The following is a 13,281-nucleotide window of genomic DNA, read 5'->3' on the forward strand; positions in this document are numbered from 1 at the left end:
TTTTTTAGGTCAGCAGGCTGAGGCTGTGAGTCGCTCTGCTACAGATGAATGATTCTCGCAAAAATAAAAATGTTTTATATATGGGATATATATCCTGTAATATTGTGGAATGCTTGCTCTTCTGCATTGTGGCATCTTTGTTCAGCAGGCATGGTGTATTCATCCACCAGAGCATGTGGTCAAAAATATATATAGGTTACGATCACAGTGACCATTTCCACAATTGTCTTATTTTGATTCAATCAAAGTTTTTTTTAGTTTTTTGCTGATTGAGTTTATTGTTTTATTGACACCAAAAATCGAAAAGTATGTACAAAACGTTATACAATAGTGTTCTTGACACATAAGTGTTCAAAAGGCCATCCCAAAAAGCCCCAAAGCTTATATTTCCATTGTGGTCCGATAATGAGTGGGGAAGAGTGGGGAGTTCCCCATAGCAAACATCGAGTCTCCACTTAAAGCAGTGCTTCTCAAACCTTATTTAATTTTTTTAAAATTTCAAGGACCCCAGTTTGGTGTGCATGATTAGGCCACGGACCCCCATGACACTGACAGTTGCCGTAAAGGTCCGTTTGGTCCTTTCCTATCCACAGTTTACCTGGGGACCTCCTGGAACCATCTCAAGGACCCCTAGGGACCCCAATTTGAGAACCCGCTGCCTTTACAGGTCCAAATGTACAACTCAGGACGAGTCTGGTGAGCTCAGAGGAGGGTCTCGATCTTGATGCTGAGGTCCCCTCCCAGCGGGTCTCCCAGGTCAAACAGTTGGTCCAGGTTGACGGTGGAGCTGCACAGGAAGTCCCCGGGCCCCTGCGGCTCCTCCTCCTCGGGCCAGGGCCCCTGCAGGAAGGCCGTGGCCAGGAAGGTCTCCTCGTCAAAGTCCGAGGCCTCGTGGCCCCTCTGGGTCCCCGCCAGCACGGCGGGGTGTGCGTCCGGCGCCCCCTCCAGGTGCTCCTCCTCCCCGCGGATGGGGCTCAGGGCGCCCCCGCCGTCCAGGCTGAGCTCGCCGCTCAGTGCCGAGTCCAGGAGGGCGTCCCAGTCGAAGTTCCCCTTGAGCGAGCCCAGCTCCCGCTGCTCGTCGGCGCACAGCAGCGGCGAGCTGGAGCGCCGCGGGGCTTTGCTAGTCCTGGGCGCCGCCGGCAGGTGCTGCTGCTGCTTCCGCTTGTGCCCGGAGAGCCCGGAGAGCCCTCTGACGGCCGAGCTCGGCCAGGAGCCCAGCATGGTCCCCTCGGCCGGCTGGGGGTCCCAGTGCTGGTCGTTGGCGCCGGTGGCCTCCTCGAACTCCCGGAGGAGCTGCTGGTGCGACTCGAAGTGGAGGGCGTCGCGGGGGGCGCGGGGCGCCATGTGCAGCGTGCCGTTGCGCAGGCGGCTCTGCAGCGCCGGGTTGATCTGCACGGGGGGCATGCGGCGCTTCTTGTAGGCGCCGCTCAGGAGCCGCTCGGCGTACTGCGGGTCGATCTTCCAGAAGCCGCCCTTCCCCGGCTCGTCCTTCTGCCGCGGCACCTTGATGAAGCACTTGTTGAGCGACAGGTTGTGCCGGATGGAGTTCTGATGGGTTGACAAGGGGAGAAGAACATTTAAAGGGGCTACACCATGAATTTTCATTTTTCCACTTTTTATGTATTTGTTTGGTGTCCCACGACTCCCACCAGCAAGTTCTATCCACACAAAGTCCTATTTCTGACCATTGTGTCTTTCTCAGTTTATGGGCAGATCTATGTAAGCAGGTCTCAGAACGGGCTGTCTGAGAAAGGTCCCGATTGTGATGTCACAATCGTGACCTACTGCTACTGCTGTGCTGAGTGGGGGTTGGGGAGGGGTGGGAAGGCCTGAGAAGGAGGCAGGAGGAGCTGGGAGAGGGTTGGGGAGGGGTGGGCAGGCCTGAGAAGGAGGCAGGAGGAGCTGGGAGAGGGTTGGGGAGGGGTGGGCACTGGGCAGGCCTGCTGAGCAGGAGGTGGGGAGGAGTGTGGGGCCAAAACTGGCTCAATAGCGCAGTCCTCCCACGGTCTGAAAATGCTCTGAAAGCCAGGCAGAAATGACAGGGGCTCTGTATTCAGGAGTGGTAATTTAGCCTTAAACCTTGAAGCTAAAAAGCAGGGCTTTACGAAAAAAAAAAACATACAAAATTGAAACTTGGAGATATAAGGTTTCTGCCCGACAGTGACGATATAACACTTCAAACGGTTCTGCCCACACAACTGGCTGAAGCAGCTTGGACTAAATTGTTTTTGAGGCTTGGCCCAGAGCAGAGGCTACTTTTAATAACCCTACCTGTATGTTATACCTCATCATGCAATGCTGTTTCCTGAAAGTAGGTATAGATTTTTGGTTCTGGTTTGCATTTTGATAAATGGGTCAATTCTTTTAAAAGATTTTAGGTTTTAAGAAATCAAATAAATAAAGACCTATCACCACTGTCTTGCACAAACCTTGTATGTCCAAGTTACGTTTGTTTCGTAAAGCAAAGCCTTGCCTCACCATGCAAGACTGTCACACAAAACTAGTGAAAATAACCGATCTACAAGCACACTTGTGCTTTTAGATCAGCTATTTTCACTATTGTAAATCACATTTTAAAATGATAAATACAAAATGAAAGGTTTTTGGCCATGCAAGGTTTCCACCCGACAACCACGCTATATTGACATATTAACCTGCAGCTAAATTCCAAGCAGGAAGTGCAGATGGCCGCGGCCCGTACATTACAACACATGAATGCATGCTGTACCCTACACCAGTGTTTCTCAACCACTGTGCCTGGGGACCTTTGGTGTGCCCCTGAGAAGGGTAAAGTGTGCCCCTTGAAACTGCTTGAAAGCCAGTATTGTATTTTTAACATTTTAAAAATGATTTAAACTAGTGAAAACAGCCGATCTACAAGCACACAACTTCTCGCGGTGCGAGGTGTTGTGTGCTTGTAGTTCTGCTGTTTTCACTACTGTTGTGCGACAAAGCAGGGCTTTACTTTGCGAAGAAACGTACACATTTGAAACTTGGAGATATGAGGTTTCTTCCTGACAGTGACGATATTTACGCCCCTGTATTATGTTGGTGTGCCCATGGATTCTTGGGACATGAAAAGTGTGCCCATGCAGAAAAAAGGTTGAGAAACACTGCTGTACCCTACCCTACCCCCCCCCCCCCCCCCCCGCGCCCCCATCCTTATTACACTCCAGTCCAAACAGAGGGGCTGACACAATGACCTTTGTTAAATATTATCTGCCCCATGCGCTGGCTTACAATAACACGACGCTCTGCAAATGTCTGAGCTGACCGCTTCAGTAGGGGAGTGCAAGTTAGCGGCTTAATCAATCATTTATCCGCAAAATTAAACTTTTTCCTCCAAAAGTCTCCGCCCCCCCCCCCCCCCCCCCCCCCCCCTGGCCGCTTTGCTCAAGCAGAAGAAACCCTTGGGGGGTATTTTATTATTAGCCGAAAGCAACGGTTGAGGAAAAGAATTAACCACTTGAGTGAGAGCACTGAGTCCCTCAGGGCTCTATGCTAGTGACATTTCATTTCTGTTTTCAGTGGTGTAAAGTAACTAAGTACATTTAGTTAAGTACACATTTGAAGTATTTGTACTTTACTTGAGTATTTCCAATTTCCAATACTTTTACTTCCACTCCACTACATCTCGAATCCAAATGTTGTACTTTTACTCCACTACAATTATTTGAAAACTTTAGTTACTAGTTACTTTGCAGACATAAATTATAATATTATAAAACATAAACATAAACCACTTTAGCCCTGTTTCATAGCTATAGGCTGTTTGAAAATAGCCAATCTACAAGCTCACAACGCGTCGCATCGCGGCGCGTTGTGAGCTTGTAGATCGGCTATTTTCAAACATCTAGTACTTTTACTTTTGGTACTCTAAGTACATTTTGATGCCAATACTTTCATACTTTTACACAAGTTCATTTTGAATTCTGGACTTTTACTTGTAACAGAGTACATCTACAGTGCACTATTGATACTTTTACTTAATTCCAAAATGTGTAGAAAGAAAATGTCAAAATGTCTTTAAAAAAAAGGGACATAACATGTTAAAAGTTTGAATAATGATATTAATGAAAATGTGTTACATGTTTTGACACAATAAAGTATAAAAAAAAAATCCAAAATGTGAGTACTTTTTCCACCACTGTTTTCTGTTATTGCAGGGCAGGCTTTTTCATAAAATAGCCGTTCGACAAGCTTAAGCCTGATCTGCTATTTTCTGCCAAGGCTTTGTAATGCATTTTGTCACTTTAATGTTGCAGCTCGTATAAAGGACGGGCTGATTTGACTAGACTTTTTGTGCTGACTAACCTATAATAATACATCGTCATCATTTATCACTTAATGTATGTTTTGAAGCTATTTTCCTCATCATCACCATCATGCAGCCAAGTATACGAACAGTTTTTGATTGCTTCCCGAGTTCCCGAAGCCACGGCTGCGAACGCTGCAGAGTGTCAGCTGGCTCTGTGCTATTAACCCTCCTCTTCTCCTTAATGCCATTTGAGACGTTTAAGAACCAAAATGCCCCCAGCTGTGACTCTGACCCACTCAAAACACACACACACACACACACACACACACACACACACACACACACACACACACACACACACACACACACACACACACACACACACACACACACAAACACACACACACACACACACACACACACACACACACACCCTGATCTGATGAGCAGACCTCTTGAACCAATTGAACAACACTTGAGGAAAGTCCCCTGAGTCCCCTGAGAGTGCACGTGTGTGTGTGTGTGTGTGTGTGTGTGTGTGTGTGTGTGTGTGTGTGTGTGTGTGTGTGTGTGTGTGTGTGTGTGTGTGTGTGTGTGTGTGTGTGTGTGTGTGTGTGTGTGTGTGTGTTGTATGTGCGTGTGTGTGTAGGGAGTAGAGACCATGTCAAGAGAGGGAAAGAAAGCATAGCTGAAACATAAAATATGTGTTGGAGATAAGTGGCAAACACCAAGTGAATTTTCACTTTCCCACTTTGAAAACCACTGTCTTTAGAAGTGTATGTGTGCCCATATTGTGTTAACCACTTCAAAGGTGTCATTCCTATTTTGGGCATGTCATTATAGGCAAAAAGCTCAAGACATTTCAACCAAAAGGTAGTTGACAGTAATAGATGATAGTACGTCTACATGCTAACTTTCCTGTAAGAGAAAGGCTGTCGTTTCTATTAGCTTGGAATCCACATTGATGAGGTCATTGGTGGGCAGGTGTCTGGACTGTCCACAGCCCACCAATGAGACCCACAGAAGAAAATTGAGGACCACGGCAGCCATATTGGAGAGAAGTTGAGTCTCTTCTCACTTCCTTCAAAGGTGCTACAGAAGATACTAATGAAGGCTCTGTTCCATTTCATGTAGCACAGTGGTTCTCAAACCCTTTATTTCAAGGACCCCCCATAACTCTGAAAGTGTACAAATGGAACCAAATGAACCCTTAGGGATCCATACTCTCAGAGTTACTCCTTTTAAAGGGAGTACACCATGAATTTTCATTTCATTTCCAATTTTTATGTATTTTTTTGGTGTCCCAACAGCACGTTCTATCCTCACAAAGTCCTATTTCTGACCATTGTGTCTTTCTCAGTTTATGGGCAGATCTATGTAAGCAGGTCTCAGAACGAGCTGTCTGAGTGGGGGTTGGGGAGGGGTGGGCAGGCCTGAGAAGGAGGCAGGAGGAGCTGGGAGAGGGTTGGGGAGGGGTGGGCAGGCCTGAGAAGGAGGCAGGAGGAGCTGGGAGAGGGTTGGGGAGGGGTGGGCAGACCTGCTGAGCAGGAGGTGGGGAGGAATGTGGGGGGCCAAAACTGTCTCAATAGCGCAGTCCTCCCACTCAGGACAAGGTGGTATTGCAGCTGAAAATGCTCTGAAATGGTAATTTAGCCTCAAACCTTTTGAAAAAAGTTTTTGGGACATAATTTATTGTTATATAAATTATTTTTCAAATGCATGGTGTAGAACCTTTAAAGGGGTCATTTGGAGCCCCCAAGGAACCATGGGGGTCCCTGGACCACACTTTGAGACTCACTGGCGTAGCAGAGTGTTTCCAGTGAGCCAACATGCAACAATATCAGCACCCTGACTCTGTCTGACCAGAATGGAACAGAGCTTTCATTAGTACCGGTATTACTGGTAACACCTGTGTAGGAAGTAAGAAGAGACCCAACTTCTCTCCAAGATGGCTGCTGTGCATATAGCCTATTCCACGAAGCGCTAAGGTTGAAAACAGATGAAGTGCCCCTATTAAGCAAACGGCGCTGAAGTCGTCAAGCGCGTGATGCTGGAAACGGGGTTCCCCTCGTTTACCTGCCAGGTGGGGTCGGCGTGGCGGAAGTAGCAGAAGTTGTCGGTGATCCACTTGTAGATGCACGACAGCGTGATCTTGCTCTTGGCGCTGGCCTGCATGGCCATGCAGATGAGCGTGGCGTAGGAGTACGGCGGCTTGACGCGGGCGTCCGTCTTGTAGTCCACCTCGTCGGGGCAGTGGCCGTGCGCCACGATGGCGCCGGGGGGCAGACTCGCGTGGTGGTGATGCGCACCGCCGCGGCTGTAGGCCGCAGCCGTGGGCTTGCCCGGGGTCAGCGGCCCCATGCCCATGCCGGACGCCGGGTCGCCGGCCAGCGGGGACGAGGGCGCCTCGGAGGGGGAGCCCGCGAGCGGCTGGTGGTGGTGGTGGCCGCCGAAGAGCGAGGGTGGCTGCGGCTGGGGCCCGCCGCCGTTGGCACTGAGGATGGAGAACTCCTGCAGCCACTGCAGGCTGGTCAGGCTGTCGTCCAGGTTGATGCTGCTGTTGCTGCAGCAGCTGCTGTTGTTGCTGTTGTTGTTGTTGGTGGAGGAGGTGTTGTCCAGCTCCTCGGCCCGGGCTGCGGCCGTCACTACCTGTAGGGCAGACAGACGCATATAGGCCTTTAGTGGTCTCACTTAGAACAGTGGTTCTCAACCGTTTCAGGCCGCGACCCCCAAATGAATCTTTCTTTTTTTTTTAAGATTCGTTTTTGGGCTTTTTATGCCTTTATTTGATAGGATAGTAGACTGACAGGAAATGGGGAGAGAGATGGGGAATGACATGTGGCAAAGGTCGTCCGGATCGGGAGTCAAACCGGCGACGCCAGCAGGCATCATAGCCTAGTATGTGGTATGCGCCTTGACCACTAGGCCAGCGGGCACCCCAAAATAATCATATTTTAACTGGGGACCCCCCCTACCCTCACGAGCACTAAGAGTTGAGGCATTACATTTTGTATAATACGGTTCTATTGTGAAAATAGCCGATCTACATGCTCACAACGCCTCGCATTGCAAGGTGTTGTGAGCATGTAGTTCGTTCTGCCTCTAATATTTGACAAGTTGGCCAATGTTTAATTTGTCATTTCAGAGGTATTTAAGTCCTTAAATTGTCACTTTATAAATGTTCAGATACCCTCTATACAATTAGACGTTATGTTGGTTTGTTTACTGTTGAGTGAGAAAACAATGTTGCATTAATCATCTGGGGACCGGGACCCCCCAAAATAATTTGGGGACCCCCTGGGGGTCCCGACCCACAGGTTTAGGAGAGGCTAAACCTCATCAAACTGGGGACCTGGGGACCTTCCAGGCTCCCACCCTGACGAGCACATGGAGTTGATTGCATTTTGTTTAACATTCTATTCTATTGTGAAAATAGCAGATCTACTGTACATGCTCATAACGGCTATTTTCACAATTATTTCTGCTTCTAATATTTGACAATTTAGCCAATGTTTCATTTGTCATGTGAAAAAAAGGTCAAAAAGGTCTCAAAAGTCCTTAAATTGTCACTTTAGAAATGTGCAGACACCCAGTCAATACACTAAAACCTTATATTGGTTTATTTACTGTTGAGTGAGAAAACAATGTTGCACATTAATTTCAAAATCTGGGGGCCCCCCAAAATAATTTGGGGACAACCCTGGGGGTCCCGACCCACAGGTTGAGAACCACTGGTCTACACAACAGAGTTATCAGCAGTAATGTCCTATACAGTACCTCCTCCTCCAGGCCCACGGAGCCCTCGGGCCACGGGTCAACACAGCTCAGAGACAGCATGGTGGCTCTCCTCCTCTCTGACACCTCCTTCTTCCCTGTCTGCTCCTCCTGCCTGCCACTGCACTGAGAGAGAGAGAGAGAGAGAGAGAGAGAGAGAGAGAGAGAGAGAGAGAGAGAGAGAGAGAGAGAGAGGTGTCAATTAAACAGAATAAGACAAAGACACAATGATGGCCTCGCTTGGAAACAGTTAACAGTAACGGTAATCATGTTCCCATGTAATTGTAATTGCTAATTAGCGTGTGCCTGTGTGTGTGTGTGTGTGTGTGTGTGTGTGTGTGTGTGTGTGTGTGTGTGTGTGTGTGTGTGTGTGTGTGTGTGTGTGTGTGTGTGTGTGTGTGTGTTGGCAATGTTTGTGTGTGTGTGTGTGTGTGTGTGTGTGTGTGTGTGTGTGTGTGTGTGTGTGTGTGTGTGCGCGCGTGCGTGCGTGCGTGTGTGCGCGCGCGCGCGAGTGTGTGCGTGCAGCCCATATTGGTGACGTATTCGTGTTCCTATTGTATGAGCTAAAAGAGTTTCACATTGCACTGCACACAGCCACACACTGAACTGACTCATTCCCAATCCATTAGTAGCCTATTAGAATCATAATGGAGAGTCGGGACTATAGTGTAGGCCTGCCAAGAAGGTTCTGTTCTGAAGAGCTTTTAGAGCTATTTATATAGAGTTCACACATGGAGTGTGAAAATGAAATGTCATTGTGTGGAAGTAGGAAGGCTCTTTAATTGTCCAGGAGGAGGTCGTAGAACTTTCTGGAATTCCAGACCTCTGTCCTGTCCTCCCGGACGCTGCTGGTGCACTTGACGCACAAACCTCCTCCTCTATATACCCCGCAGTACGACGGTGTCGCTGACCCAGCAGCGTCAGTTCAGAAAAGGCTAAGGTATGGCAACATGACTGGTGTCTTGCAAGACACCAGTCATGTTGCCATACCTTAGCAACAGGCACGATGAAAAGTACATTTTATTATTTCCCCCTGTAGCCAAGGTATGGCAGGTGCCATAGCTTGCCATACCCAATTGACGCCTCTGACCAAAACCCCCCCCCCCCCAGAACAGATCTATTTACAAGCCAACAATGTCGAGCCAAAGTTGCTGTTCTTTTCTTTTAGCCGATTAATTCCCGTAATGTTTTATTCACGAAACATAGGCTACAAAATAAGGAATTATCCACTATGACATAGCCTATTTATAGCTTCTAATATTGTCAATCTATCATTTTAGCCAACCAATTATAGCCTGGCAAATTTTATCTTAAAATACAAACAGACATTTATTTGCACCATCAGTGCCATATGAGACTCCAAAACTCACACAGGCCTAAACAGATCTACAAGCTAGCGTAGTATAGGCCTATCAGCTCTTTTTGACAAGCAAGGTGACTTGAGCCATGCATTTCCGATTCCAACTACCTGTGGCATTTTAATAGGCTATATATATTTTGTATGATTTTTCCCCCTTCTTTTTATGACCATATCCTATATTCATTTTATTCAAATAGCCTACAACTAGGCTAATAATAGGCCTATATAGCTAACTATTAAAAGCAAAACGATGAAAATGTTAATTAGCCCATCCACCTCAATGAGTTAATTGTTGATTGTAGAAATAGCTATCTAACTAATACTCATTCCAGTATTAAAATGACAGGCTACAAGCTTCTAATTATGTAATTATAGCCTAAAGGATACATAGCTTCTAATTATGTAAATTATCTCATTTCACGCTATATCGAATAACGTAGCTAATTATTCAATATTAAAATATTGTCCTCTATAAGACAAATCAATAATAAATAAATAAACTCACCTGGTTAACTGGTCGAAGAAAAGACTTTGAACTCCAGTTTTTTTTTTTTTTTAATAAAATCCAGTTTTTCCAAATAAAATGTTTAATTGTTATCTTGAGTCCGTGGAAATCTGCAGGGATCCGACGCTGATGTTCAAAATGACACAAAGTTTATGATGAAGGAAAAAGAAAAAAAAAGAAGAAGAAAAAAAGTTAAATTCCTCTGTAGGCTATTGCGGTTGTTTGGCGGTGCGATGCGCGGCTCTCCAAGGTGTGTGTGTAGCCTATGTGTGTGCGTGTGGTGGTGTAGCCTCCATCTATCTAATGATGTCCTGCTCTGCTGACTGGGGGGTTAGTTATCTCATGGGGGGGGGGGGGGGGTTCAGTTTAATACCTGGTTGCAGCGGGGAGGTTTGCACGGCAACCATAGCAACGCCCCGCTGTAAACAGCTTGCCGTGCCTCCATTGGCCCGCTGGTTGCTATGGCGCTTTCATTTTTAAACACCCTCTCTGTCCTCACGCACGCATGCACGCACACACGCCTGCAGGTCCTCTGCTGCTCAGCTCGCGCACGCCGCCAGCATGCAACCTGACCACCGCACAGTGCAGTGCACACACACACTGACACAGTCACACAGACACTATCCTGTCTCTTTCTCGCGCTCACATTTTGATTTCAATAAGTAGGCCCCCCTATAGGTCTACTGATCTGATGTGGATTGTATTGATCAGGATTATCATTCATCTGTTGCACATTAAGTTAATCATCTGGGGACCCCCCTGGGGGTCCCGACCCACAGGTTGAGAACCACTGCTATAGGCTACTGACTGACTATCTATCTATCTATCTATCTATCTATCTATCTATCTATCTATCTATCTATCTATCTATCTATCTATCTCTATCTATCTATCAAACATGAACCGCTGGACTCATTTTGTAGGCAGAGGAGAATCTGCCCCCAGAGCATTTTCTGTCCCTCGCTATTTTCAACAGATCAGAGACAAAAATAACGACTAAAGTATCATTCTAACACTTTCCTTTCCACAACAAAGAGAAGAAAAATGTGTAAATAGTAAAAATAGTAAAAAGATTCACGGAAACTGGGGGCAGAAATTCTCCTCTGCCTACAAAATGATGTCATACTTAACAGCCCCTCTCCACTTGACATCATATGGCGTTTATGTGGTTAAGCCTGCATGAGGAAGCCTTTTTTAATGCTTTATACAGTTGCTTTCGTCAAGGGCCTCATGGAAGCAGTCATCCACACTAATAGAACATTCAAGGAGACAACACTCTCTCTCTCTCTCTCTCTCTCTCTCTCTCTCTCTCTCTCTCTCTCTCTCTCTCTCTCTTGGGTCTTTCTCCCTTACAGTCTTAAAGGAGTAGTTCACCCCCAAATTGACTTGTTTCACATTGATTACTCATGCCATGGAGACTTGATTCAATAATATTTATTTGTATTTGTCACATTCCTAATACAATAATTGTATTACAATACATTTCCCCCCATTGATTCCGGATGGGGACCCAAATGCATTTGGGTCCCCATCCGGAATCAATGGGGGGAAATTTACTATGGTAATTTTTGTGTCTTAGGAATACGACAAAGTGTCCATGGGCTGAGTAATTAATAGAAAGAAAGTCATTTTGGGGGTGAACTACTCCTTTAAGAACAAAAGTAGGCTGCATTCCTTCACACATTCCCCCTGTGAGTCCAAAGGCTGCGTCCAGCTTTTAATTCTGTCACTGATTAAATTCAGAAATGCTGCCAGCTCAGCACATTTTTCTGTGGCCTAAATTCATAACAGTTTATGGACTGGAGAGTACAGGGTGGCATGGTGGCATTCATAGCGCAAGCTAGCACATCAGCGATGACTATATCGTTCGCCCATTGTCTTATCTGCCATCCACTTGACTTTCTTTGATTTGATTATTTTATGCATTAGGTCTTTACATAGATTTACATTTTTTCAAATTTTCCAGGTCACGACCAGAGTTGGGGTCCGTTACTCAAAAAAGTAATACATTACACATTACTTACTAAACAAAGTAATGCCTTATATTACTTGATTACTCCCTGGGATTACTTACTTTACTTTTGCCTTACTCCATAAACTTGCCTGAGATGCATTGTCACGTAATTTGCCGCTTAATATAACATAACCTTACGTATGGCGATATATTAGCACAGATCTTTATCCTAAGAAGGAGGACATGGGGGGGCTCATAGTAACGCAAGTACAGACTAAAGCGTTTGACTCGTTACTTCTTTTGGAGGAGTAGTGGCGTTACATTACTCGTTACTGAAAAAAAGTAGATAGATAGATAGCTTTATTATCCCAAGGGGGAAATTCAGTAAAAGTAATGTGATTACAGTAACTCTGTTACAGTAATAATTGCGTTACCCCCGACTCTGGTCACGACCACCCAAAATAATATATTGGTACTGCCCCCACCACCCTGACCAAGCACTTATGGAATCGTAGGAGCTGAGCTGAGGCGTTACATTTTGTTTTGGTTCGGTTCCACAGATAATAGCTGTGATCTGTGAAAATAGAAGCTCCATATGCATCAGCCCACCACCCCATGGGGGTCTTCTACGTTTTCAGGCCAAGGACCCCTTAGTTGAGAGAGAGATGAAGCAGGGACCCCCTCAACCTCCATATAGTTTCATTGTTTGACAGCACCATCATCAGTGTATTTTGGATTCAATTTGTCAATTTGTGTTTTCAGATATTAAACCATTTGAACCGTCAATAAACCTGACCTTTCACTCTGTACTTAGTCTGCTCTTTTTCCCCTCTACACCAAAGCTCTCAGCCGGAAATAGCCGATCTACAAGCTCACAACGCCTTGCAGCGCAAGGCGTTGTGAGCTTGTAGATCTGCTATTTTTGGCTAAAGTTCTCCGAATATGGGCACTAGAGTTCACGTGGTTAATATATAAAAAAGGATTGGAAGATTTGGAGGACCCCCTGTAGTAACTCTGAGGACCCCCTATTGAAGACCCCTGGCACTACCCTATGCATTATAGGAAATGGGGGGGATCCACTACCTTATGCATGGTAGGAAATGTGGGGGGGGGGACCAGGTTGTCGTCCTCCCTGTCCCTCTCATGCGGGACATTGGTCTCTATCCGCAGGTCATTGTCCAGGCCCCGTGGGGGTCATTGTCACTGCCAGACGGCTCTGTTGACGTCAGGCTCTGAGTGACTGACCCCCCACCCCCACCCCCACCCCCACCGAAAGGTCGGAGAGGTCAGGATGAGCGCAGTCAAGCACAGGAGGCTCACACACGTCACAGAGGGTGATATGGTGTGGTCCAGTGGTTCCCAACGTTTTCAGCTCGAGACCCAAAAGTAAAATTTGGACGTTTGCCCGGGACCCAGACTATAGTGAAAAA

General features: G+C 46.5%; 1 protein-coding gene across 1 annotated transcript; it reads right to left on the reverse strand.

Annotated features, from left to right (window-relative positions):
* Positions 1 to 702: 702 nt before the first annotated feature.
* On the reverse strand, positions 703 to 8,095 carry foxj1a (forkhead box J1a; the record flags this gene model as incomplete). Its single annotated transcript, XM_080723980.1, has 3 exons — positions 703 to 1,548; positions 6,335 to 6,907; positions 8,036 to 8,095. 3 exons carry the CDS (start codon positions 8,093 to 8,095, stop codon positions 703 to 705), a joined length of 1,479 nt encoding a protein of 492 aa, XP_080580106.1.
* Positions 8,096 to 13,281: the final 5,186 nt, after the last annotated feature.

The sequence above is a fragment of the Nannobrachium achirus genome, assembly GCF_963921795.1.
Source record: "Nannobrachium achirus genome assembly, chromosome: 4".
NCBI lineage: Eukaryota > Metazoa > Chordata > Actinopteri > Myctophiformes > Myctophidae > Nannobrachium > Nannobrachium achirus.